Genomic DNA, 23,089 nt, shown 5'->3' with positions numbered 1-23,089 from the left:
AAAAAAAAAAAGATCCAGGGTGCCCAGGCTGGTTCCAAGAGCAGGACCCTGCTCAGTGCATAGCGTTTTTTGCCTCTTGTCCCACCGTGTCTCTTTGCTGTCTTTGTAAAAGCCCTTTCGTGTACCTGTTCTTCTTAAGATGATGCTCTGAGGATGACAGTCTCCTCCATCTTTTCGGGGCTGACCCTGGATGACGTGTGATTTCCTTCCCACCAACCATTTTTAGTTCTGTATTTTGAATGGGGAGTAGATGCATTCAGGTCCCCTTTGCCCACTGCTCCCCTCCCTCAGCCCCCTTTGAACGTCTTTGTTCTTTTATCGTTTGCTTTATTCCTCTTTTGTAAGTCTCCTCTATCACTTTTCTCATATGCAAATGAGGCCTTGAGACTTGGTGGCCTTGAAGGCATCATCCAAGTGGGACTGGTTTGCTGATTCTTATCAGAGACCTGCTTCCTTGCCTCTTTTGTCCCTATGCCCCTCACCTCTTCTCCTTCTCTTCTCCTCACAGAGTTAGACTCTGGGGACACATCTCAGACATTGAGGCTTTTGCTAGCATGCAAATCAGCCCGGGAGTTGGGGCTGGGAAGTAGATTTTAATGGTGTCACTAATTTCTTGACTCACTCACTACCTCTTTGGAGCTTGGTGGGCACTAACGTGGCATCAGACACTAGACCCAGGCTTATCAGTGTGACTTTGATGGCAACCCCTGAGCATCTATAGCGATCCAGCTCATGTTGGTTCACCAACAGAGGCCAGGACTATACAATATGTAGGCATTGTGAACAACATTCCTGAAAATCAACTGTCTGCAGAGACTGATTGCATTTTAGTGTGGTGGAGAGATTCTAGCCCTCTGGAACAGCCACTCCTTACCCACCTCTGTGTCAGAACTAATATCCTGTGACTAATGGATAAACTTTTAGAATCTATTCACTTAGCTCATTACTAATTTCCACCAATCCCAAAGCTCGGATAGCATCTTGGGCCTATAGAAAAGCTTCCCCATCTTACTGTACCCACCTCTTCGATGTACCCACCCATGTATTTTAAACTTGCCTTAACTTATGACTTCCTTTATTCTGTGAAACCATAAAAACTTCATGAAACCGGTTTCATGTTGTAATATGAAATTTGGGGTAACCAAAATTTATGTTCCTGGCCCATGGTGTCTCAAAATGGCTTCAAAATAAACCATCTCTTATTCCCTTTGAGCTGTGGATTTTGCATTGACAGCATCACGTGGCCAGGAATGAATGTGCAGGAGCGTAGTTTTCCAAGAGTGGATTTCTATCCCTCCCCTGCGTACATGTACCCACTTCTGCCTGTGGGTGTTCCCAGGCTTCTGCCCACTAACTGCGTCTAAGGAACTTTCTCACGGGCTCCAGTGACTACATGAGGCTCCCAGTGCCCGTCTGAACAGAACTGGCTTCGGTGCGGCTTCCTGTTTGTGCAGGCAACCTCACCACCTCACTGATCTGCCCTGAGGTCATTGAATTGGCATCTATCGCATGCTGGTTTCTCAGCACCCTCCTGCCTGAGAGGTTGGACTGTGGGGGCGGGGTGCACTCTTGGGGCAGTTGCCCAAGGTGGGTGGCAGATCTTTCCAATCCTTCCAGGGCCTCTGGTGAGCAGTAGAAAGCCAGGCTGAGCCCTCAGAGATGGGCAGCCGGAAGGCAATGCAGTTTGTGTGGGTGCCCCAACTCTGGTGCTAAATATGGGCTGCTCATTGATATGCAAACAGCCTGGAGAGGCCTTGAGCAGGCCTGATTGCCTGGCAACAAGGCCTTCTCTCTTCTCCCTCCCCACTCACCTCCCCCACCTGCTGTGTCTTTTTTTTTTTTTTTTTTTTTTTTTTTTTTAATCATCTCTCTGTTTCCCCTTTTATAGACACTTGAGGATTCATATAGGCCTCTTGTTATCTGGACTGAATAGGAGTTACATGGATAATATAGGTCTGCACAGCATCATTTGCCTGAGACCCCACATCCAGCCTTCTGCCCTAGGGCTAGAAGAGATGTCTTAGGTAGATAGGGTGAGCAGAGGTGGCCAGCACATAACATAGAATAGGTAGAGATTCTGGGCCCCCTGGTTTGACAGAGTGGATGCAGTGTGATGGAGGGACTGGAGGAGACAATGTGTACCATGGAGAGTGAGGGCCTGGGGGATGTGAGCCAGCATCCCTTCCCTGAGCAAGCACAGGCCCAGTGGAGATCCGGGGGTGGCAGGCTGACGGCCCCTTAGGTAGGCAGGTAGCCTGAAAGTGGAGAAAACAAAGAAGTGGGGATGGAAGGCTGTGTCTCCTAAGACAAAAACATTTTCTATGTGGCCCCGAGCAGGTCAGAGCCTCATCACCCTCCCTGGGGATGCAGCAGAAGCAGTGGGAAGAGAGCCCCCCAGGAAAGGTCTTCCTTCGGGCTAAGCCCATATTCATCTTCCATGTTTATCACCTGTTCCTCCCCGCACACCGCCCCGCCCCGGGGTTTGTAGATTTGCTGGCATTTCAGATGCATGCCCGGTGACTTCCATTCTTGCATCAAGCCCAGAGAAGCAGGAGGAGCAAGGGAGAATCCCAGCTGTCCCCACATGCCCAAGACAGGGTGTCCATGAAGTGACAGGGAGAGAGGCAGCCCACCCCCACCCCCTTACCCCGCCCCAGTCTCGTCTCTCAGCAGACCTGGCAGGCAGTGTCGGAGATGCAACACAGCCAAGTGGCTCACACTCACTCGGGGCCATAGGGAGCAGCTCTGCAGTCCGTGCTAGGTAGACAGGACACACCAGCAGCAGCCTCACGCTGCAGCTGCCATGCCTCCCCCACCATAGTGAACTCCACCCTCTAGCTCAGCCAGAATAAACCCTCCTTCTTGAAGCTGTTTCTGTCAGGTATTTTTGTCACAACAATGAGAAGAATAACTAATACAGAGTCCTTACTCTATTCCATCCTCCTTACAGGGAACTTGGAAAGAAGTACATTTGCTGCTGGGCATGGTGGTGCATGTGCATACCTTGCATCCTAGCACCGGGAAGGCAGAGGGAGGGGGACCTCTCAAGTTCAAGACCAGCCTGGTCTGCAAGGTAAGGGTCAGGCTAGTCAGGGTTACGTAGTGAGATCCTGTCTTAAAACAAAACAAGCGATTTACATTTATTGGTTTGTTTATGTATTGGGCGTGTGCGGGCACACACATGCCGAACCGTGCATGCAGAGGTTGGGGAGACGATGTGCGGGTATTAGTTCTCTCCTTCTACCATGTGGGGCCTGGAGATGGAGCAAATGCGTTCAGCTGCTGAGCTGTCTCACCAGCCCTGCAAGGAACTTTGGTGTGGGATTTCTTGTGAGTCCTGCAGTAGCCCTAACAAGCAGCCATGATTATCATCATCCCCATTTTGCAGCTGGGGAAACTGAGACAGAGAGATTAAGCCAACGTTCTGACAGGACAGAAGTCTGGCCTTCAGGACTCTGTGGCCTGCTGTGTGGCCACTGCCACAGCACCTGGGAAACGCAGGTGGCCAGGTGTGAGGACCCAGAGGACTGGTGGTGGTCCCAACAGCTGTGCTTGGCACAGGTTTGGTCTGCCAGGTAGGTGTCTCGGTTGAGTCCCCAGCTGTCCCTAGACCTGAGTGCCAATGATGCTCTCAGTGTACAGATGGAGCAGATATGGAAAGTTTAGATCACATAGCTAGAGGGTGGTGGCGGCTGGAATCGGCCACCCAGCTTCAGCATCAGTGGCTTTAACTACCACCACGTGACACGGTGGTGTTTACTGAAGGCTTAGGTGCAGCTCTGTCAGGGCTGCTTCCTGGGGGCTTCTCTGTGGGCTGTATGTGAGTGGGTGTGTGTGCACTTGTGTGTTCTCGGTCTTCCTCTGATGTTCCTGCCTTTGTAAGCTAAGTCAGAAGAACTATTAGGCTTATGACAATTGTCTCTGCAGTTCTGGAGAAGGAATGGCCTGGGCTGGGGGCCGGTCTCTAACAGCCCCTCAGCTGGGGCCATATGGCTCCTGTTGGAATCTTTGCCTCTTACATTGAGCTCTAATCCGTGAGTTTACAGCTTGTCGCAGCTAGGGCACTTCCTGAGTGTCTCTTCCAGCTCTTCCATGTTCAGAGGAGGACACTGAGCCCAGGAAACTGTTGCCTGGGGTTACAGAGAGCAGAAACTGTCAGGGACTGGCATCTGGCCTGGCTGCCATTCCCTCTGTGACAGTGACAATAGCGGTGTGCCTGGGCAAGGACAGGCACACAGTCTCCTTTCCAGAAAGGCAGTGCACCAGGCTGTGTGGGTGAGGATGGCCTTCTGAGTAGACTAGACTGGAATAGGTGTCATAGGGTGACCCTGAACCCCGCCTTTACGAGATGAGGCATGTCCTCTTCTATATATCCCGGGCAGGTCAGGCTGGCCCAGCTTCAGAGAGACATGGACAGGCACCTCTAACGTAGGAACACCCTTCTCTTCCTTCCCAGCCTCCTCCGGATGACCTTGGCCTCTGGGCTATGTGTTTGCCTTTCCTGACTTCCTCACAGTGTGGCTCCACCCAGGATGTGAGCAGACAACTTGTCTCCCAAGAGGAAGCATTGTTCCTAGGATGGATTCAGGTCCAAGAGAAGCCATTTGTTTGGGGATCTGGCCCCAGGAACTGGGTGGTACGCCAAGCTTTGATCAGCCGCCTTTGGCAATATAGTCAGTTTGGGACGGGAAGGAGCTGTCCTTAGAATAGGAATGGCCTTTCTTCACATCCTCTGCTGATGGAAAAGACATTTCTTCTCTTCTCAGGACCCATGGGGAGGAGCCAGCTGGGGATCAGAACTAAAGAACAAGCATGTGCTTTGATACCCTCTGAAACCCTGGGTCAGGGTCCTGAAAGATTATGCCCTAACCTCAGAGCCTGGAGGCTGCTTTGCCTGGGGTCCTGATGCAGCCTCCGGTGGTGCTCTTGGAACCCATGGAGACCCGAGCCTGTTCTGGGGGAGGCCAGAAAGAAAGCCTAGGTGACAAGAGACCTTGGCTATAGTCCTGGTGTTGCTAGAAGACACCTGAGCAGGACAGACACTTTCCTTCAAAGTCTCAGTTTTCTGTCTCGAGACAAAAGAGCTTGGGCCAGTGGCCCTCCGAAGGTCAGGTCTCCTTCATCTTGAAGGCTCTGCAGGATGTAAACCCTGCTTGGGACCGCATAAAAGTCTCCGGGGGGGGGGGGGGGGCGTGTGGCACAGGTTATTTCTGACTGTATTCATAGACAGTGAAGCCAACAGATGAGGAAGCCACCGCCATTGCAGAGATGGTTTGTTATTCACAGTTCCCAGGAGGAGGGGGATGGTAAGCCATGCCACACCAGGACATTGGGGGTGGAGGGGAAGAGTGTGATGAACCTTGGCTGTGGTTTGTGGGGAAAGGGATGGGTGAGGCAGGGTAGGGGCCCGCACAGCTTTAGGACTGGACAGCTTGGATAGCTTTAGTGGGCTCTGGGCTGTAGAGGGATCTGACGTTCCTGATTCCTGGTCCTGGAGATACTGCTCTGGACTACAGGAGGGAGAAAAAAGGTCAGCATGGGGCTGTGGACTCTGGATAGGCCGAAGAGTGAACAGGAAGCTAACTCTTTCTGGGAACTGGTGAACCTGGGCCGTCTTTACATCCCAGAATCTTTGAGGCTGCAAGCTTTCAAAATATTATAAAACACAGAAAACAAAGTAAAAGAGTGCCACAGGGGTCAGTTCAGGGTGCTACTGTGTGAGTTAAAGACAAGCATCCCCATAGGCAGCAGGCCCATCAGGGCACAAGGCTTAGATTAGCCCTTTCTGGTCCCTGTTCTGGCATCTCATCAGGCAGCCATGGAAAGCAGGTCAGATTGAACAAATTAAAACACACGATGACCTGTTAACCTTGAACTTCAGACGAACAATGCATAATTTGTTAGTATGAGTACGGTCTGTGCAACACTTGGGAGAAACATGCTAAAAATGAACTTACTATATTTTCTAAAAAAAAGTCTTATTCCATTCATGCTGTAACAACAACAACAACAACAACAACAATCTACAAGCTGGACAGCAGCAGAACCACAGAGGTTCATTTCTTACAGTCCTGGAGCCTAGAAGCCCAAGACGGGGCAGACTGAAGAAGTGTATGGCAAGGGACAGATACCTGTTGGTATTGGCCATCCTCTTACCATGTCCGCACACGGTGGAAAGGACGGAGTTCTCTCTTGGGCCCCTTTTATAAGGCCACTAATCCTAATCGTGACGGTACCACCCTCATATCATAACCACCTTGCAAAGCTTCATCTCCCTCCTCTTGGATCTTAGGGTTTCAACACAGGAGTTTTGGGGGGCGGCACACAGTTATTCAGAGCATCACATATTAGCGGTGGCAACCTGACCACTTCCGCCTCAATCTCCTCTTCGGACCATATCTTGTTCTAGGGTTTTTACCTATAGTTATCCTGGTCAGGTGGTAGGATGGGGAGGTCAGAGAGGAGGGGCAGGAGAGGGGAGGCGGGAGAGGGGAGGCTAGTGGAAGAAACAGTCTGAGAACTAAAGTGACCAATAACACACACACACACACACACACACACACACACACACACACACACACACACACACACGGAGAATGTGCAGAGCTGGTCCCCAGGTGCCTTACCTCTCTTTATCCTTTGTCCCACTGTCCATCCCTCATCCCCATCTCTCCCTCAGGCTCACCTTGGAGTAGGTGGCCCCGTTGATGACCTCTCCTTTACGTAGCCAGATGATGGAAGCTGCGGGCTTGGCATTGTCCGCGTGGCAGGTGAGGTTGAGAGGGTCCCCTGCCCGAAGGCTGATCACAGGCCCTCCTAGGATGATGGGGTCATCTGGTGGCACTGTGGGGAGAGGAACAGAGAGGTTAAGTTGGGGTAGGTCTCTATGTGACATGGCAGAGAATAATGAGCAATAATGGTTATACCTTGATAAAGAGTGTCACCCTCTGTATTCTAATGATAGTAATAGTAAAATGATATGCTGTTCTTCATCTTGTCATGCCAGGAATAAGCATGGGTGAGGATAGGCAGGTGTCCCTAGCCTGTTTCACTGACCTGGAAGCAGTGCTTTGCAACTGACATACCAGGGAACCACAAGATCTTTATTTTCAATTTAAAAAAAAGAGAAGATTTATTTTTGTTTCTTTTTAAAGATTTATTATTATTATTATTGGTTTTTCAAGACAGGGTTTCTTTGTGTAGCCCTAGCTGTCCTGGAACTTGCTCTGTAGACCAGGCTGGCCTCGAACTCAGAGATCGGTCTGCCTCTGTCTCCCGAGTGCTTGGACTAAAGGCGTGCGAAACCATGGGCTGGCCCAAGATTTTATTTTTAGTTGTGTGTGTGCATGCGTATGCACTCGAGTGTCAGCATTCACAGAGGCCAGGGGCGTTGGATCCCCTGGAGCAGGAGTGACAGGCACTTGTGAGCTGCCTGGTATTTGTACTGGGAACCAGGCTCTGGTCTTGAAGAGTAGTGCCCACTTTTAATAACTGAGCCATTAATCCAGCCCTGACTTTTTTTTTTCTTTTCTTTTCACCAAGCTTTGTTACATCTCTCACAACAGTCTCGCAGGGAAAAACACAATTTTTTATCCCAATTACATAGACCTGGAATTTGAGGGTCACCAAGGGACTTGTTCAAGGTCACACGGCAAATGTATGGTGGAACTGGGGCTGGAAGCTGTGCCTTTGACCCTTGATCAGGCTGGTCCCTCCCTCAGGTGACAGGTGACAGGGCAGGTCTTTGGCTCTTCAGAGTTTGAGCCCAGGTCTTTCCTGAGCTCTGTCCTTTAGAGTAGTTCCTGGACCCTGATCCCCACTCAGAAGGAGCCTCTCTTTCCTGACATCTTTCTCTCTTCTCTTCTCTTCTCTTCTCTTCTCTTCTCTTCTCTTCTCTTCTCTTCTCTTCTCTTCTCTTCTCTTCTCTTCTCTTCTCTTCTCTTCTCTTCTCTTCTCTTCTCTTCTCTTCTCTTCTCTTCCCTCCCTCCCTTCCTTCCTTTCTTTTTTTTTTCCCTGCATGTAACAGTGTGGTTAGTGACTGGTGGCACTCTTCAGATATCCATAGTGCCAAAGGGGAATGGACTTGGGATTGTCCCCTACACTGTGGAGCAAGGTCCCTGCAGGGCCAACATCGAACTCCACGCCTTGAAGCAGCCGCAGAGACACCTGCTGGATTCAATGAACCACATTTGATTCCCGTGAAGGCCACACTGTAGGATGGACAGGGATGACGGTAATCAATTATTATTTATAAAAAGACTCTGGGAAATTAAGAGTTGACTAAGGACACACGGCTACCTCTGAGGCTGGTGCTTCTGAACATATTTAAGTTTCCCAGGCCTTTACTGCTGGATGGACCAGCCATGGAGGAGGCAGGGCTCCATGGAGACCATCTGACGAGGCTGTCCCCTGAGGAACTTCTGTCTTTTCTGATGTAGACCAAGAGGGTCTACTCAGTTAGCCCTAGAGGCTGGAAGGGGCTCAGGGACTCCCCTGACACACTAGAGGTGGGGACTTTGCATGTTCTCAGGAATGAAGGACAGGTGGGTGGGCGTGTTATCAGGGTTTGAAGACCTAGTGCAGAGGTCTTTTTATGGGCTTTTAGGGGCAACACACCCCTCCAACCTGACCCTGGGCAAACAAACACTTATGCTTATGGTTTGCTGTGTCTTCCAGCTGCAGAACCTGCTTGCCTTCCTTTCCCGTCAGCTCCTGACGTCATCTACTGGACTTCTCTAACAGGCCAGTACCCAAAGCAGCAAGCCTTTAAGTTGGTCACCCCACTTATCCCTGTCTGGTCCCCACAGAAGGTTGACTCAGTTCTAACAGCCCTGCAGAATTTCCATTTCCTGAGGAACCTCAACTTTGTAGGGCTCTGGAGATGGGGTCACTTTTTTACTAGCTCTGGATGCCAAAATGATCCTGGCTCAGGGAGAAAGTTGGCCTTATCTAACCCTTCTATACCCATAGCTCTGAAGCCAGGCCTCTCCAGGAGGCCCCGGAGCTGCCAGGCTGGAGGAGGCAGGCGGGTATGGGCTGGACACCCAAGATAACCAACCGCTTGTGCCCATTGTACCCTCTTATTAGTGCCTGTGGTCTCCTTGGTGTAGGCGTGGCCGGAGAGCAAAGGGGGGTTAATTAGGGCTTTCCATCAATGGGGGTGTGGCTAGCAACTGATGAAAGGGATTTCAGCTTCCTGCACTGGGGGTGGGCTGGGCCCCTCCAGCAGTGAGGGCTGGGGCTTGCAGTACTCTGTGGAAATTTGGGTGGTCCTGCTCAGCTCTCAGTATAGGCAGTGCCCTTCTCAGCATTGGGTGCTCATGAAAGAGGAGCTCCCGTTCCTGAGTTGGGCTGAGAGGAGACTGACTGGTCCCAGAGCAGAAGGACCACCTGGCCCTTTGGGCATCCTTCCTCTCGCAATGATGAGTTAAGAGGTATGATGGCTGACGGTCAGAGGCAGTGTCTTCAGGCAGAAAGTGTGAGCACTCCCTCCAGCACCGACATGTGTTGGAACCAGACAGGGCTTGGCTGGCAACCTTCTGGGGAAGTTTCATCTATCCCATTGCCAGGATGCTCTCTGACCAATGAGACCCCAGAGTGTGGAGCTGGTCCCCCAGCATGTGGATGAGTAACCACATTTGAGTACTCTGGGCTTTTGGCTTAGGTGCATAGGGCTGTTCTATGTTCTGATTGTGTGTGTGTGTGTGTGTGTGTGTGTGTGTGTGTGTGTGTGTGTGTGTATGTGTTCTTTCTAGAAACTCATACCAGAGGCTCTACACCCCCCTTCCATCTTGCTTCACCAGTGTTGTGCTTCAGATTGCATTAGCAGGATTGGGGGATGAGGCGAGCTGGGAGGGGAGAGGGGCTGTGTTGTGGGAGTTCTTAGGCACGCACACACATTCACACACACAAACATCCACCCTCAGAATGGGTCCTGATTACATCTTCCCAAATAAGTGGTTATCATGCTGGTTATTCATGTAGCCATGCATTATTGATTGGCCTTCGCCTCGCTGCACACCACAGATGGGTGGGGGCGGGGTGGGGTGGGGTGGGGTGCGGTGGACTCGGAGGGAGGATGTTTGGGGGCCATCGGCTGAATAGAAATCAACACTCGTTCTTGGCAGCTGTAACTCAGATGGGAGGGGTGTGGTGGGGAGTACTCATTACCTCTCCATTCAGATGGGGGCCCATGGCTGGGGCCATGTGGGGAGGGGAGGAAGCCTCAGAGAAGCCCGGGCCTGGAGATGCATTATTCATACATCCCCTCACAGGATTGGTTATTATCCCGAACCACTATAGAGTTTGGTCTCCTAATTTTTAATCACAAGGAAGGTGGAAGCCTTAGCCTTTTTGTGATTAATCTGGAGATAAAAATAGTTGACTGTTTTGGTGTCCGTCCGCTCTTGTTGTCAGTCAGGGACTATATTTGCATTATCTGGGGGGGGGGGGGAGACGGGGACGGAGGCCTGGGGAAGACCCAGTGGAGCCCAGGCCGAGTCTCTGGTTTTGACCCTGCTTCAGACAGGTCCAGCCAGGGCGAACCTTCTCACCCAGTTGGCTTGAACAGAAGCGGGTGGACCCTCCCAATACAGGTCCCCACCACAGGGGTGGTGGCTCTTCATAGTTGACCTTCCTGTCAGCCAGGGTGTGGGCAACACCTAGGGTCTCTCTCTCTCTCTCTCTCTCTCTCTCTCTCTCTCTCTCTCTCTCTCTCTCTCTCTCTCTCTGCTGTGCCCATTCTCTGGAACCCGCACTGCAGTGGTCAGCATGGGGCTCCCATCTCTCATTCTGTGTGGGTGGGGAGCCCCTGAAAATCCTCTCTGAACTCTGCTGCGGGTAACAAGGGGGGGGTCTCTTTGGAGGGTGGGGAGACACAGCACAGTCCAACCCTGCACTGACACAGGAAACTGAACTGAGAGAGAAAGGTGCTGGCTCAAAGTCACAGGGAGGGGACAAAGAAGGGGCGGACTTGGAAGGCGCATCCAGGGAGGTAAAGCTTTGATTTGTTGATAAATTAAGCAAATCCCCCCCACTCCCCATCCAACAAGATTCTGCATCTAGAAGCTGTTGGAAAACACCACTGAGCCTCAAATTCTCCCTGGGACAGCCATGAGCTTGGAGCTGGAGCTTGTGGCCAAGGTTTCTTCTTTTGGAAGGTCAGCTCCATGGCAGGCTGCCTGGGGCTCGGGTTGGAGGACTGTCGCCCCCTTCTGGAGCGGCTGTCAGTTCACTGCCTTGGTGTCAAGTTGTGGTGTGATGTTTTGTTTGTGTTCTGACAAGTAAAGCTTGCCTGGAGATGAGAGAGCGGAGCTAGCCACTGGTTAACACTTGAGGTCTGGAGGTCTGTCCCGAGGGGAGACAGGAAGTGACAAGTCGGGGCGGATGGGAAGCTGCTCCTCTGCTTCTCTGACCTTTCAACTGTTACCCCAATCTCTGACTCCTGGTTTTTATAGATAAGACTAAATAGGATTGCGCTTCATCCAGTCATTGTACAGAGCTGAGTTCACTTGACGAACTGGTCTTATCAGCCTGGCCCCCAACGCTCCGAGCGGCCCAGGTACAGTCTTGGGGCAGCGCGGAGGATGTTTCTTCCAGAGTCCATGGGTCACCCAAGTGGGCTCCTGGCTGGGTTTCCAGGAATTCCTCAGATACTATGTCAACCCAGATGGTTGGCTCCACAGGCAGCCATCTGGGCACAACTGCCTGTGAGTCAGCAGCATCCACACAGAAGGTTCTGTGTGGCAGCTGGAAGGGTGGGAGGCTGGCCGCTCTTCCCGCCTTCAGCCAGCATGGGGAAGAACTCACAGGACTTAGGCTTTGGGGGACAGAGCTGACCTTTAACAGATCAGCAGTGAATTCTCCATCCTACACTGGAAGAAACACTTGGATGGGTCATGTCCTTGCTCTGCCTTGGATCCCCTGGGCTTCCCTCTGTATTTGAAACATGACTTGGACTCAGAGTTGCCCACAAACACCTTCACCCACGATCCCTGGTGCCCCCGAGACACCAGTCCACCTGTCATTCTTCTTCCCCAGGTCCTAGCCCATCAGTCCCTCTGCCTAAGGGGCCATGAGGGTGCCATTTCAGGGTTACCTCCTCCGAGAGGCTTGCCCTGTCCACCCTGTGTGACAGCTCCAAGGCTTTCCACTACACTTTTCACTTTATCTTCTTTGTACTGGAGGGCAAAGGAAGAACAGGAAAGACCTTATCTGTCATGGTCCTCCTGGCATTACTGTGCCTAGGTCGGTACCCAAATCACAGAGGCCTCCCCATTTACACTTGTTAAATAAGTAATGAAAAAATCCCCTGGGGAGGAAGCACAGACATTGGTTTATGAGGTCCATGTTTTTTATAGTCTCTCTCTCTCCTTCCATGAGTATCCCCCCGCCCCCGTGTGTGTTCATTGGGGTACACTTAGGGGAGTGGTGGGCAAAGTCCTTCCTTGGTCTGACTGGGCAGCTATGGAAAAGCCTCTGTAAAATTCCTAGGGAGGAAGCTGGAGCTGGGAAGGCTTAAAGGTAGAAGTGATTTTTAGCCTTTCTCCTTGGGGCTGAGCCATCTTATCAGGGAAGGGGCAGCAACCTGCTTTGCCTGATTTGCGGGCTTGTGAGTCAGCTCAGCGACACTTGACTGAGAGAGCACAGCTTCGCTGATAGTTGGTACTTCCTGTTTCAGGGGTTACCCCAGCCTCTGCCCCAGCACCTCTGGGGAAGGACCAGGAACAGTTTGGGTCTGTGCCGTGAGTCCCAGTGTTGACTAGAGCTGGAGAAGGGCGGCTGGGGTCTCTGGGGTCAGTTGTCACATCATCAGAATCTTCTCCAGCTTCCTCTCAGCTACAGCCCTGCTCTGTCCATTCCTTCCTTGTCTGCTTGGTGTCATGAACTGTGGATCCTGCCGTGTGTGATGCCAGACGCAGCTCCTCCCTTGGGGCTGACAGTGAGACTTCCGTCACCTCCAGAGGCTGCATTTTCACTCAGGAGCTTGGTACAGACCCGGGACATTTGTGCAGACCCATATTTGAGGAGCTCTGCTCTAGGGGTCCACTAGAGGAAATTACAGACGGATGCATGCGAAGCAGGAGGGCCAGCCAATGGGAGCGGCTCTGGGGTTCTCAGTCCCTCTGGTGGCGCCATTCTTTCTTAGCTTAGACTGGAGACCAGGCAGACTGTCCACCGTCTATTAAGTGAGAGGGCCCTGTTTTAGAGAAGGTCCTCTGCAAATGTCATCTCTTTAGCTGAGGATGTAAGAGTGCTCCAGCTCCTCCTCCGTCCAGGTTGTGCTTACCCAACCTTTGGGACCAACTAAGAGGGTCACTCTCTTTAAACAGTCTTTCCAGAGTCTTCCAGTTGGGCCAAGTAGCTTCTGCTTCTATTCTGTAGTATTCCAGGCATCTTCCTATCTCAACATCAAGCATGTCCTATGGAAATCTGTTCCCTCTGCCTCTCCTCTATATGGTAACTTCCCTGGTCCTGGGTCCTCTGTACCCAGCACAGCACATGTAATACAGGACACAGTGTGGCGTATGTATTTGCCTGGCTGAACTTGGCATGGACCCATCATTTTATGAGCTTTTTTTTTTTAATTTTTTTTATTGCAGACAAGTTAAACAACCTGATAAATTGAGCCCTCTTATCTGAGAAGTGGGGTAATAAAAACACTTATCCTGTGGGGTTATTAAGATTAGGCTTATGCAATAAAGAATGAGGTGAGGGCTTTGTAAAGAGCTACCAGGTTATGCCAAGTTTGCTTTGTAGTTATGCAAAAGCCGCTGGCTGTGTCAACTGTTTCTTGTTTTACCGTCAACATCCATTGCGGTAAGATCTACTAAGACCTCCCTTTCACAGGTAAGGAAACTGAGTTCACCAGGAAAACCGCTTAGGTAAAATCACAGATTGAGGCTTGGTGGATACTAACGCATATTCCCTCAAGTCTGAGCCTCTCACAGATCTCCTGCAGCTCGGCAAGCCGCCTCATCAGCCTCCTGCCCTCCCGCCCTCATCTTGACCTTGTAATTCCCAGGCAGCTTTGGCGGTCAGAGCGGGATTCCCCTCCCCCCTCCCGCCCCGCCCCCCCTTGCTGCTTTCCTCCGACCTGGATTCAGAGAGCTCCAGAAAGCACAGGCCAGGCCAGGCTTGCGGCTGGTGCTTTAGTGACATCTGCTAAGGGAATGGATGCAGATTTCTGCAGGTCACATCCACTGATTGCTCACTTTTGTGATTTTTTCCTTCTCAGTCTCTGAGCCACACGCAATGCCAGCTGCCAGTTTCCTCACTTACACAGACGCGCCACCTATTGGCCAACATTCAGAATTGCAGGATATAATTAAGAGCCCGGACCTGGTTTCTAGGGTGGGCTTCTAGTGCAATCCAATTAGACAGATCATTTACACTGCACTAGAAAATTTGTATGGAGAACCTACTATGTGCCAAGTAACAGCATGGATACAAGGCAATGGTCCTGGTGGGAGAATCATAAAATAAGTAAATAAAAACTCCAGTGTTGATAAATATTGAGAAGAAAATGTATTAGCTAGTGGTGGCATACACCTTAGGAGGCAGAGTCAGGAAGAGCACTGAGCTGAAGTTTAAGTTCAGCCTGCTTACAATGAGAGCTTTGAGTTGGTTGACTTTGGGAATTCTCTCTCTCTCTCTCTCTCTCTCTCTCTCTCTCTCTCTCTCTCTCTCTCTCTCTCTCTCTCGTGTGTGAGTATTTGCCTGCACGTATTTATGTGCACCACCTGTGTATGGTGTGTGTAGAGGTCAGGAGGGCATCAGAGCCCCTGGAACTGGAGTTACAGATGGTTGTGAGCCACCAAGTCATGGATGGGGACTAAAGCCGGGTCCTCTGCAGGAGCAACAAGTGCTCTTAGCTGCTGAGCCGCCTCTCCAGCCTCCTCCTTTCTATTTTAAGACAGGGTCTCTCACTGAACCTAGAGCTTGCTCTTTAGGATAGAGCCTGTCTCTGGGAGTCCATCCCTTCAGCTCTGGGGCTGCAGACATGCTTCTGCTCCCGGTGTTTCACATGGGTGCTTGACATCTGAACTCAGGTCTCCACGCTTGCATAGCAAGCCCTTTATCCCCCGCCCCCACAAGTCATCTTCCCAGCCTCCGTGGCTTTTTTTTTTTTTTGGCTCCCTCCCTAGGTTTGCCCTTGCCAGGCATTTCTCATCCTCCACCTCATGCATTCAAAAGTGTACTCCGCTACCGTCTTTATGCTGATAAAATAAAGCCCAGATAGGAATCTGAGCTCAGAACCCCTACCCCCACCAGGGTCTCAGGTAACCCAGGCTGGCTTTGAACTCACTGTGTAATGAAGGATGATGACCTTGAACTTCTGACCTTCCTGCACCAATTGTTGGAATTACAGGATGTGCTACCACTCCAGGTTCCATCCGGTGCTGGGAAGAGCTTCCTGCATTCTAGGCAAGTGTTTGGCTAGCTGAGGCACAGCTCTAGCCTCAGTCATGATCTAGCTGCCCTTGACCTTCGCAGCGCAGCGCGTCTGAGCCAAACTCCCCATCTCTGCTGTAAGGCCTGCTCCTCCTTCTCTGTATTGTACTTGGGGCAACAGCCCCAACGTTCAGCTGCAAAGACAGCTGTCTGCCTAGAGTCGTCTTTCTGGATTCCACACCCCTCATTCTGCATGGCTAGACAGCCTTCTTGAGTCTCGGGAACGTCTCTCTCCTTTGTCTCTCCTTTTCTACTCTCATGCTCTCTTCCTGGCTCAGGAAGTCACTGTTTCTAGTTTGGATTAAAGTACCTTGTCCTTCCCCAAGACCTCCATCCCACCCTCCTGTCCTCTACACTGCTCCAAAGTGACGATGACAGCAATCTGCCCCCTCCCCCACCCTGCGCTGGAGTATCTGGAAGTAAAATCCTTTGTGGGTCCCTCACTGCGATCTGAATGGTCGAATGTTTTAGCCTCTGCCAACTTCTTCAGTTTTGATTTTCCTTTTTTCTTCTTCCCCTTCCTCCTCCCTCTTCCACTTCCTTTTTCTCCTCTCCTTTTCTTCCTCTTTTTTTTTTTTTTGGTTTTTCGAGACAGGGTTTCTCTGCGTAGCTTTTCGCCTTTCCTGGAGCTCACTTGGTAGCCCAGGCTGGCCTCGAACTCACAGAGACCCGCCTGGCTCTGCCTCCCGAGTGCTGGGATTAAAGGCGTGCGCCACCACCGCCCGGCTCTCTCTCTCTCTTTTTTTTTTTTTGGTGGGTGTGTGCTGGGGATTGAACCCAGGACCTTGCTCATGCTTGGCCACTGTTTTACTACTGAGCTATACCTCAGTCTTTCACCATGTCTTATTTCAATGGCTCATACCCTACAACTGTTGGACCAAGTCTGTCTTCCTCAGTTGCCTCTCTCCTTTCTGGGCTAACCTGGAGGCTAGTGTGGGTTCAGATCCTGAGTGCCACAGCCACTAGCTTGTAGCCACAAGCAAACCGTTCAGCTTCTCTGTGCTTCACTTTCCTCATTAGGAAACTGGATTAAACAAAACTAGGGTGCATCATTGTCAGGACAGAGAGGGAGGCTACGTGGGCAAGTCTGATGGATGGATGTGGAATGCTGTTGGCTAAGCAGTCTAGGCTCATTCTCTGCAAAGATGATAAGAAGAAGAGCTGGGACGCTGCCCCTTGGAAAGGTAGCAGGCTGTCTCCATTCCCTTGCTCTGCCTCCTTAGGAGCTGGATAAAGACTGTTGTTCCTCAGGGGTGATGCTACCCAGCCCTGCCACCCTCACATCCTTTGCTTTCCAGAGTGCAACCTCTGAGTGCCACCAGGCTGCAAAGGTGTGAGTGTGAGCTTGTGTGATGTAGAGAGGAGCCCACCCACACTGTTCACTCACTGTTTCGGGCTCAGCTACAATACCCCAGATATGGTACCTTAGGGACCGAGGAAATGGAAGAAGTCTGCATACTGACCTTTTAGCCATTCTATGTGAAGGCTGGCCATAGAAATTCTGACCTACCTTCCCTATAAGTACACCATGACACCCTCCCCCAGAGGGTGTTCATCACATCTCAAGGGAAGGAAGGTTACACAGCCCCCCCCCCCCCGAAAAAAATCTGAAAATATTTTGCTGAGTCTGCCCAGCTGCTCACCATTAGGTCAAACCCACTTTCATCCAGTCATAGTTCTACAGGGCACTCATTCTTTATTGACCCCCCTAAGCAGTTTTCCCTGGTTTTTGGGCCTTCCTGGGTGCTGGGATTAAAGGCATGCGCCACCACCACCCCAGCAGCCTGAATACTTTTGATAGACAAGAAACAGATACAGCTTTTTCAGCTGGCAAAGCTAATTAACAACCTCAGTGCTATCTGGCTGCCCAGAGTTCTGGGCTCTTGTGTAGCCTCAGAAACAGGCACCCAGCATCTACTTTCTTTTCATTCTAATCCATCTTACCTCCATGGTGGCCAGGGGAAAGTTCTGGAAGTCAGTCTCTGCCACTCATATGTTCAATGGCTCCTGTGGCTGTAAAAACCAGTCGATTCTCAAGGAGGGCACTTAAGGCTCCCTGCAGAAAGGCCTGCAGGCCTTTCTCTGAGGCCTTAGCTTAACTGGACAGTTCCCTTTTCTCAAGAGTAGCCTGTTTTTGTGAAGCTCCCTCTCCTGGAGGGTCCTCATCACGAGTCTACTCTAGCCGGGATCCCATCATCTTCCTCTATCAGCCCAAAGGCTACTCTTGGCTTTCTTTCTCTAAGACTTAGGTTACCGTTATAGCAACTGTCAATATTAGTTCATCATTCTCTCTCCTCCAGCCTCTGCACTACTTCCGGACCAGGTGCCGTCTCCACAGGTTCATGCGGTACTTTAACATCCCCTCTGTTAGTGCATGTGGCACTGGGTGCTCCCACCATCTGCTGGCTCCCCGGGTCTGTGAGATGCTTGAAGAGCCTTGGGCACACTTGGCTTTCTGTCCCCAGTTCTTAGAGGGTGAATGGCCTGTGCTTGATGTCTGTGCCTTGCTCTACTGCATCAGAAGAAATCTCCTTCCTGAGTATATAAACACCTCAGTTTGCCTCTTACACACATCTTGCACACATGGCACTCATCTCATTGCCGTGACACTGATTTGTGGCTTTGTTTCAAGTCCTCTACAGTTCTGGAGTAGAGGTTTTGTCATCTCTTTGTGTTTCTCGGACTACCCAGTGCTTTGCTTTGGATACAATCACAGGGAAGTAATCATAATGTGAAGAATAGCTTCCAGAACAGCGAGAACTCTTTTGGATACTTAACAAACATCATTTGATTCTCCAAACAAGGATCTACATGCAGTAATTATGCACATCTTAGGGATGAAGAAACTGAGCTAGGAACTAAGTTTCTTGTCCGGCACCACACAGCCCATGAGTAGCCAAGTTGGACTGTGCCTTGGGCTCCCAGATTCAGCACAGGATGCCCCAAAATGTAGACTTCAGAAAAATACTTTTAGTCTTAGTATCTCCACCTGACATTCACATTTAATAGGACACCCTGTATTTTATCTGGCAATCCTGTAGATGAGTTAATCATACATATGTGACTTAAGTAATATATGTGTCTTTCCCATCTTCTATCCCTCCTTACTCCTATTTAAAAAAATTTCTATATAAAGAAGATTCAGAGAAGGATGTAAATGGGACATTTTAGGATATGGAATGTGCTATGATTTGTATCTAGAAATTTCTTTTTTAGTTATTATTCATAATCATAAAGTTAACTGTGCAATCTAATTAGATGGTGTCTTAGTTATTGTTCTATAGCTGTGAAGAGACACCATGACCAAGGCAACTTATGAAAGAAAGTATTTAATCGAGGGCTTGTTTACAGTTTGAGAGGGTGAGTTCATGACCATCATGGCAGGCAGGCAGACATGGTGCTGGAGCAGTAGCTGAGTGCTTCTATCAATCTGGTCCACAGGCAAGAAGCAGAGAGAGAGAATGGACCTGGCATGGACTTTTGAAACCTCAAAGCCCATTCCCAGTGACACACCTTCTCCAACTAGGCCACACTTCCTTCACAAGGCCACACCTCCTAATCCTTCTCAAGCAGTTCCACCAACTGGGATCCAAGCATTCAAATATATGAGCCTATGGGGGCCATTCTTACTCAAACCACCACAGAGGGGAAGGAGGAAAACACGGAACTCGAAGAGCTGCAGTGAGCGCCCAAAGACTGTGGGGTACTGTGGGCAGATGGGGTGGAGGAGTGCTCTCCTGAGCTGGAAGAATGGTCTGGTGTTGAGATGCTCACAAGTCACAGCATCAGAGCTGTCCACAGTCGGCACTGGCGAGCATGCTAGTCTTGCTATTCCTGGTCCCGAAGCACTCCATGGCTCCCACCATGCTCATGCCTTCTTTCACCAGCCCAAAGATCACGAGATGGCCACCTGACTTCTCAGTTTTGGCAATGCAGGGGTCATCAGTGTCTGGGAAGCTTGGGTCTGGAATTTTCAAAAGCCCGGGTTTCAAGGACTGGTCCCTCTATTCGTTGTTACTGGAGGTGGTGGAAACCTGTGGGAGGGTCTCTGGGTTACCAGGGGTCATGTTCTAGAAAAGGGTTGTTGGATCTAGCCTCTTCCCCTTCCTCCTTCATTTCCTGGGCTTGCAGCAAATAGTTTTGCCCCACCATGATGTGTCAACCACGGGTAAAGTGACAGGGCCAATAGATTGTGGACTAAAACCTCTGAAAGGGAACCCCAAGTGACCCTTTTCTCTTGGCTGATTGTTTCCGATGTCTGTCACAGAGACAGCAAGCTGACTATCAGCCAGTCTGTGGTATAGTAGCACAGACATATCTCCTGGGGGATGGGGGGGGGGGGAGAGGGGAGGGTGGAGGGAGAGGGAGATATAGGCTTGAGGTGATGCTGTATAGACTGGACCATGGTGTGCTGGAGGCTGAATTTCAGCTCTGCCCCTGTCACAGATGGAGACTCTGGACGAGCAGGCATCTGAAGTCACCTGCAGAGGCTCAGGACACCGGGAAGCCACTTTAGTTTGGACCTTATCCTGTTGGGGGAAGCAAGGGAGGCTGGAGGTGAGGTAGGGAGTCTAACTCGGCTACTGGATTCATCACTCACTGGACAGTTCCCTAGTTGACTGTGCCAGGTGTCTGTCAGAGCCATTATGGTAGCTAATTCACAGGGTTGGCACACTGATTAAGGAGTTGATACAATGTCTAGAAATGTGCCTTTCCCCAGAGATTGCCACCATGGTGAGTACTTGTGCATTGGAACTCTTAGTGTTGTTATTGCCTACTCAATAAGTACCTTGCTTCAATCTTTTCTTCTGTTACTACCTTGTGCTGGCAGGCTAGAGGTCGCAGTCTGCCATGGCCTGGCAGCTTTCTGTAAGCTCTGCAATGTGGAAACTCACTTCCTCCCTCCCTCCGTCCCTTCCCAGCAGTTTCCTCTCTGTACTCAGCCTTACTGGAGGATGTCCCTGGGCCTGGAGGACTGACCTTATGTAAAAGCTCTCTCTAAACCAGATGCCTGATTCATCTTTAGCTTGACCCTTGGCACAGATCCCTGCTAAGAAGACTTGTGCTATAGGACCCTGCTGCCACACACCAAGCCTTGTGATAGGAGCATGCCACTTAATGCAAACCAGGGCTTATCCCCAGGCTCCCCAATCCTATATATTCCTTGTACTCTGGAGCAAAGTTGAGCTGATCTACGAAAGTCTGTCTCCCAGAGGCCTCCGTCCGTCCGTCCGTCTGTCCGTCCGTCCCTGCTCATGGGCTGCGCATAAAGCTTTCTGTTGCCCCTTCTTCCTCTTTCCCCTCTTAGACTGATGGCCGACAGGCCAAGAGGAAAAGAGGACCTCCACAACCTTGTTCCATGTCCTGGCTCCAGCCTCCCCTCCAACACCAGGACAGAATGGTGGGTACTTACTTGTCCCAGTGCACCCACATAACTTCCACAGCGCTAATGAGGAGGTAGCGGAGGTACTAGGGGTGTCCAGGGAGCAGGGCCAAGGGAGACAGATACTGTCATGGACAGAGAGTCAACAGTCCCCTGTTTTCCCTTTCAGAGTAGGACAGGGAATAGTCTGTGTATTTTCAATAAAACCTTGAAAGAAGACATGCACTGTCTGGGGACGGGGGGGGGGGGGGGGGGCGCTGTTTGAGGGTAGATGGGTGTTTTTATTAATTCAGAGCAAGCAAACAAATCACGGGAAGCTTGTGAAGCTGGAGGAGAGTGAAGGGGACTGAGAGGGCTGCACAGCAAACCACAGACAGGACCCACAGCCCTCGCTCATGGGCGGGTGACCAGGCGTGTGCCCCGCTCCCCATGGTGGTGGTGTTGTGTGGATGTTGGGTGGACAGCAAGTGTGGGAAGTCCTTTCTGTCCCCTGTGGGGAGGGCTCGCTGCCAAAGTACAGCATTGAGAGGGTGGGAGAGAGGAAGGGCTTGGGTCGGGAGGCCAAGGAAGAGCAGCAGGCAGCCGGAGGGGTTCCACAGCCCTCTAAATGCTGCTGCAGAAGAGGCTGGCTCCTCTCTGCAGCTTAGCTCCTGTGTGACCGTGGTGACCTCCCAGGGCTCTGTTTTCTGTCTACCCCTGACCCTAACTTTATTTTAGAGTCTTCTGCTCAGTATGTTGCCAGCCTGATTAGTGTGTGTGTGTGTGTGTGTGTGTGTGTGTGTGTGTGTGTGTGTGTGTGTCGCGCTATGGTGTTAGCACAGACCAGTTTCATCCTCACAGTAACCTCATGCCGTGGGTCCTAAATAGCAGTATCTTCATTTTGCAGATGGGAAAACTGAGGCAGAGACTGGCCAGCCCACTTGTGGCAAGTCGCACTGCTGTCACTGGGAGCCAGAAATCTGGTCTACTCCAAATGGTGGCGCTGAAGGAGCTCCGCACATGAGGACCGTGCTGCAGTTTTCTTCAGATGATTTAAAGCCTCGAGGCAGCCATCCCAGCCCCACAAAAGCCAGGCTGAGACTGGAGTCCCCATTGGTCCCATAAATAGAAACCAGAACTGATCTGGTTGGCTTTGCTGCAGGCTGCCACCCAGTACAGCCACCTCCCAAGGAGTGCTGTGGCTTTTAGAGAGGAGGAAAATCAGGCCAGGTGGGGATCTTCCCACCCACAGCCTGGAGCCCTGGAAGCCTTTGCAGAAATCCAAGGGCACAGGAGAAAGGGTCACCTCATTAAAAGACTTAAACGATAAACACAGGACACGCCGACATAGCCCTTTGGAAGGGTGACTAGGAACACTGCCTTTTGCATTGTAAACTTGTACTTGTGGAAGGACAGAAGGAGGAGCAGGAGGAGGAGTGACCATGAGTGAGGAGGACACAGAGACAGTCAGGGACAGAGGAAAATGGCCACGATGGGTGCGGGCCACCCACTCAAGGAAAAGACAGATGTGGAGGGAGACGGCCGTAAAACCAATGGCTGTGTGCCGTGGAAGGAAGCCACCGAAGTACATTCTCTAGGCCTCCTGCCACAGAAACTCATTTTAGGGAATCCCAGAAAGCCGCTTTAAATGTACCTTTCAACCTCATGCAGATTTACCAGATTCACCACTTGCCAGAATCCCAAAAAGAAAGAGTCAAAACCTTATCCCTGACGCAAGCCTTTCTCCCTCAAAGTACAAGTCTCTGGATTTGAAAAAGGGTAACAAATGCATTTACAGGTCATTATGAGGCAGTATTTCAGTTCTCGTCTCTAGCTTGGCCTGACGTATTTTTGAACTCTCCCAGCCTCCTTGCGTTCCGTGGCAGGAGCCCATATTTCTCTGCGGGGGCTGGTGGGTGCTGTGCCTCATTCTGCAAAGACGGTACATTTCACAGGTGGGCTGGCCAGCTCTGCAGTCTTTTAGGGTGCTGTGACGGGAGACTTCAAAAGGCTGCTAGCTCTTTGAAGTTGCAGGGCATCTTTGAACACCAAACTACGTCTGCTTCAGGGTTATCACAGGTTTGACCCCAAGATAGAGGGCAGAAGAAGGTTAGCTGGGAGGGTCTGGGACCAAATCTATATCTTCTCCTATCCCCCCTTCTTCCCTTTCTCCCCTGCCCTTGCTCTCCTCTCCCTCTTCCCCTCTTCTCCTCTTGTCTCTGACAAGATTCTCAGGGGTTCACTCTGTAGCCCAGGCTGCCTTGAACTTGTAAT

At 50.9% G+C, this 23,089-nt stretch overlaps 1 protein-coding gene and 1 long non-coding RNA gene across 7 annotated transcripts in view; one reads left to right on the top strand and one right to left on the bottom strand.

Annotated features, from left to right (window-relative positions):
• Positions 1-23,089, bottom strand: part of Kirrel3 (kirre like nephrin family adhesion molecule 3) — a 568,493-nt gene that overhangs the window by 36,826 nt on the left and 508,578 nt on the right. For all 6 annotated transcript variants that reach the window (XM_042280619.2, XM_076575954.1, XM_076575955.1 and 3 more), the window contains one exon: positions 6,686-6,843. In XM_042280619.2, coding sequence (XP_042136553.2) covers positions 6,686-6,843 — 158 coding nt within the window. The remainder of the gene's footprint in view (positions 1-6,685; positions 6,844-23,089) is intronic.
• LOC121830786 (uncharacterized) lies at positions 1,868-8,742 on the top strand. The gene is made up of 3 exons (XR_013052678.1): positions 1,868-6,770; positions 8,027-8,233; positions 8,677-8,742. It is a non-coding gene; the product is annotated as an uncharacterized LOC121830786 (long non-coding RNA).

Source organism: Peromyscus maniculatus, chromosome 7 (assembly GCF_049852395.1).
Source record: "Peromyscus maniculatus bairdii isolate BWxNUB_F1_BW_parent chromosome 7, HU_Pman_BW_mat_3.1, whole genome shotgun sequence".
NCBI classification, from domain to species: Eukaryota; Metazoa; Chordata; class Mammalia; order Rodentia; family Cricetidae; genus Peromyscus; species Peromyscus maniculatus.
The sequence above is the reverse complement of the archived record's forward strand: the minus strand, read 5'-3'. Positions and strand labels throughout refer to the sequence as shown.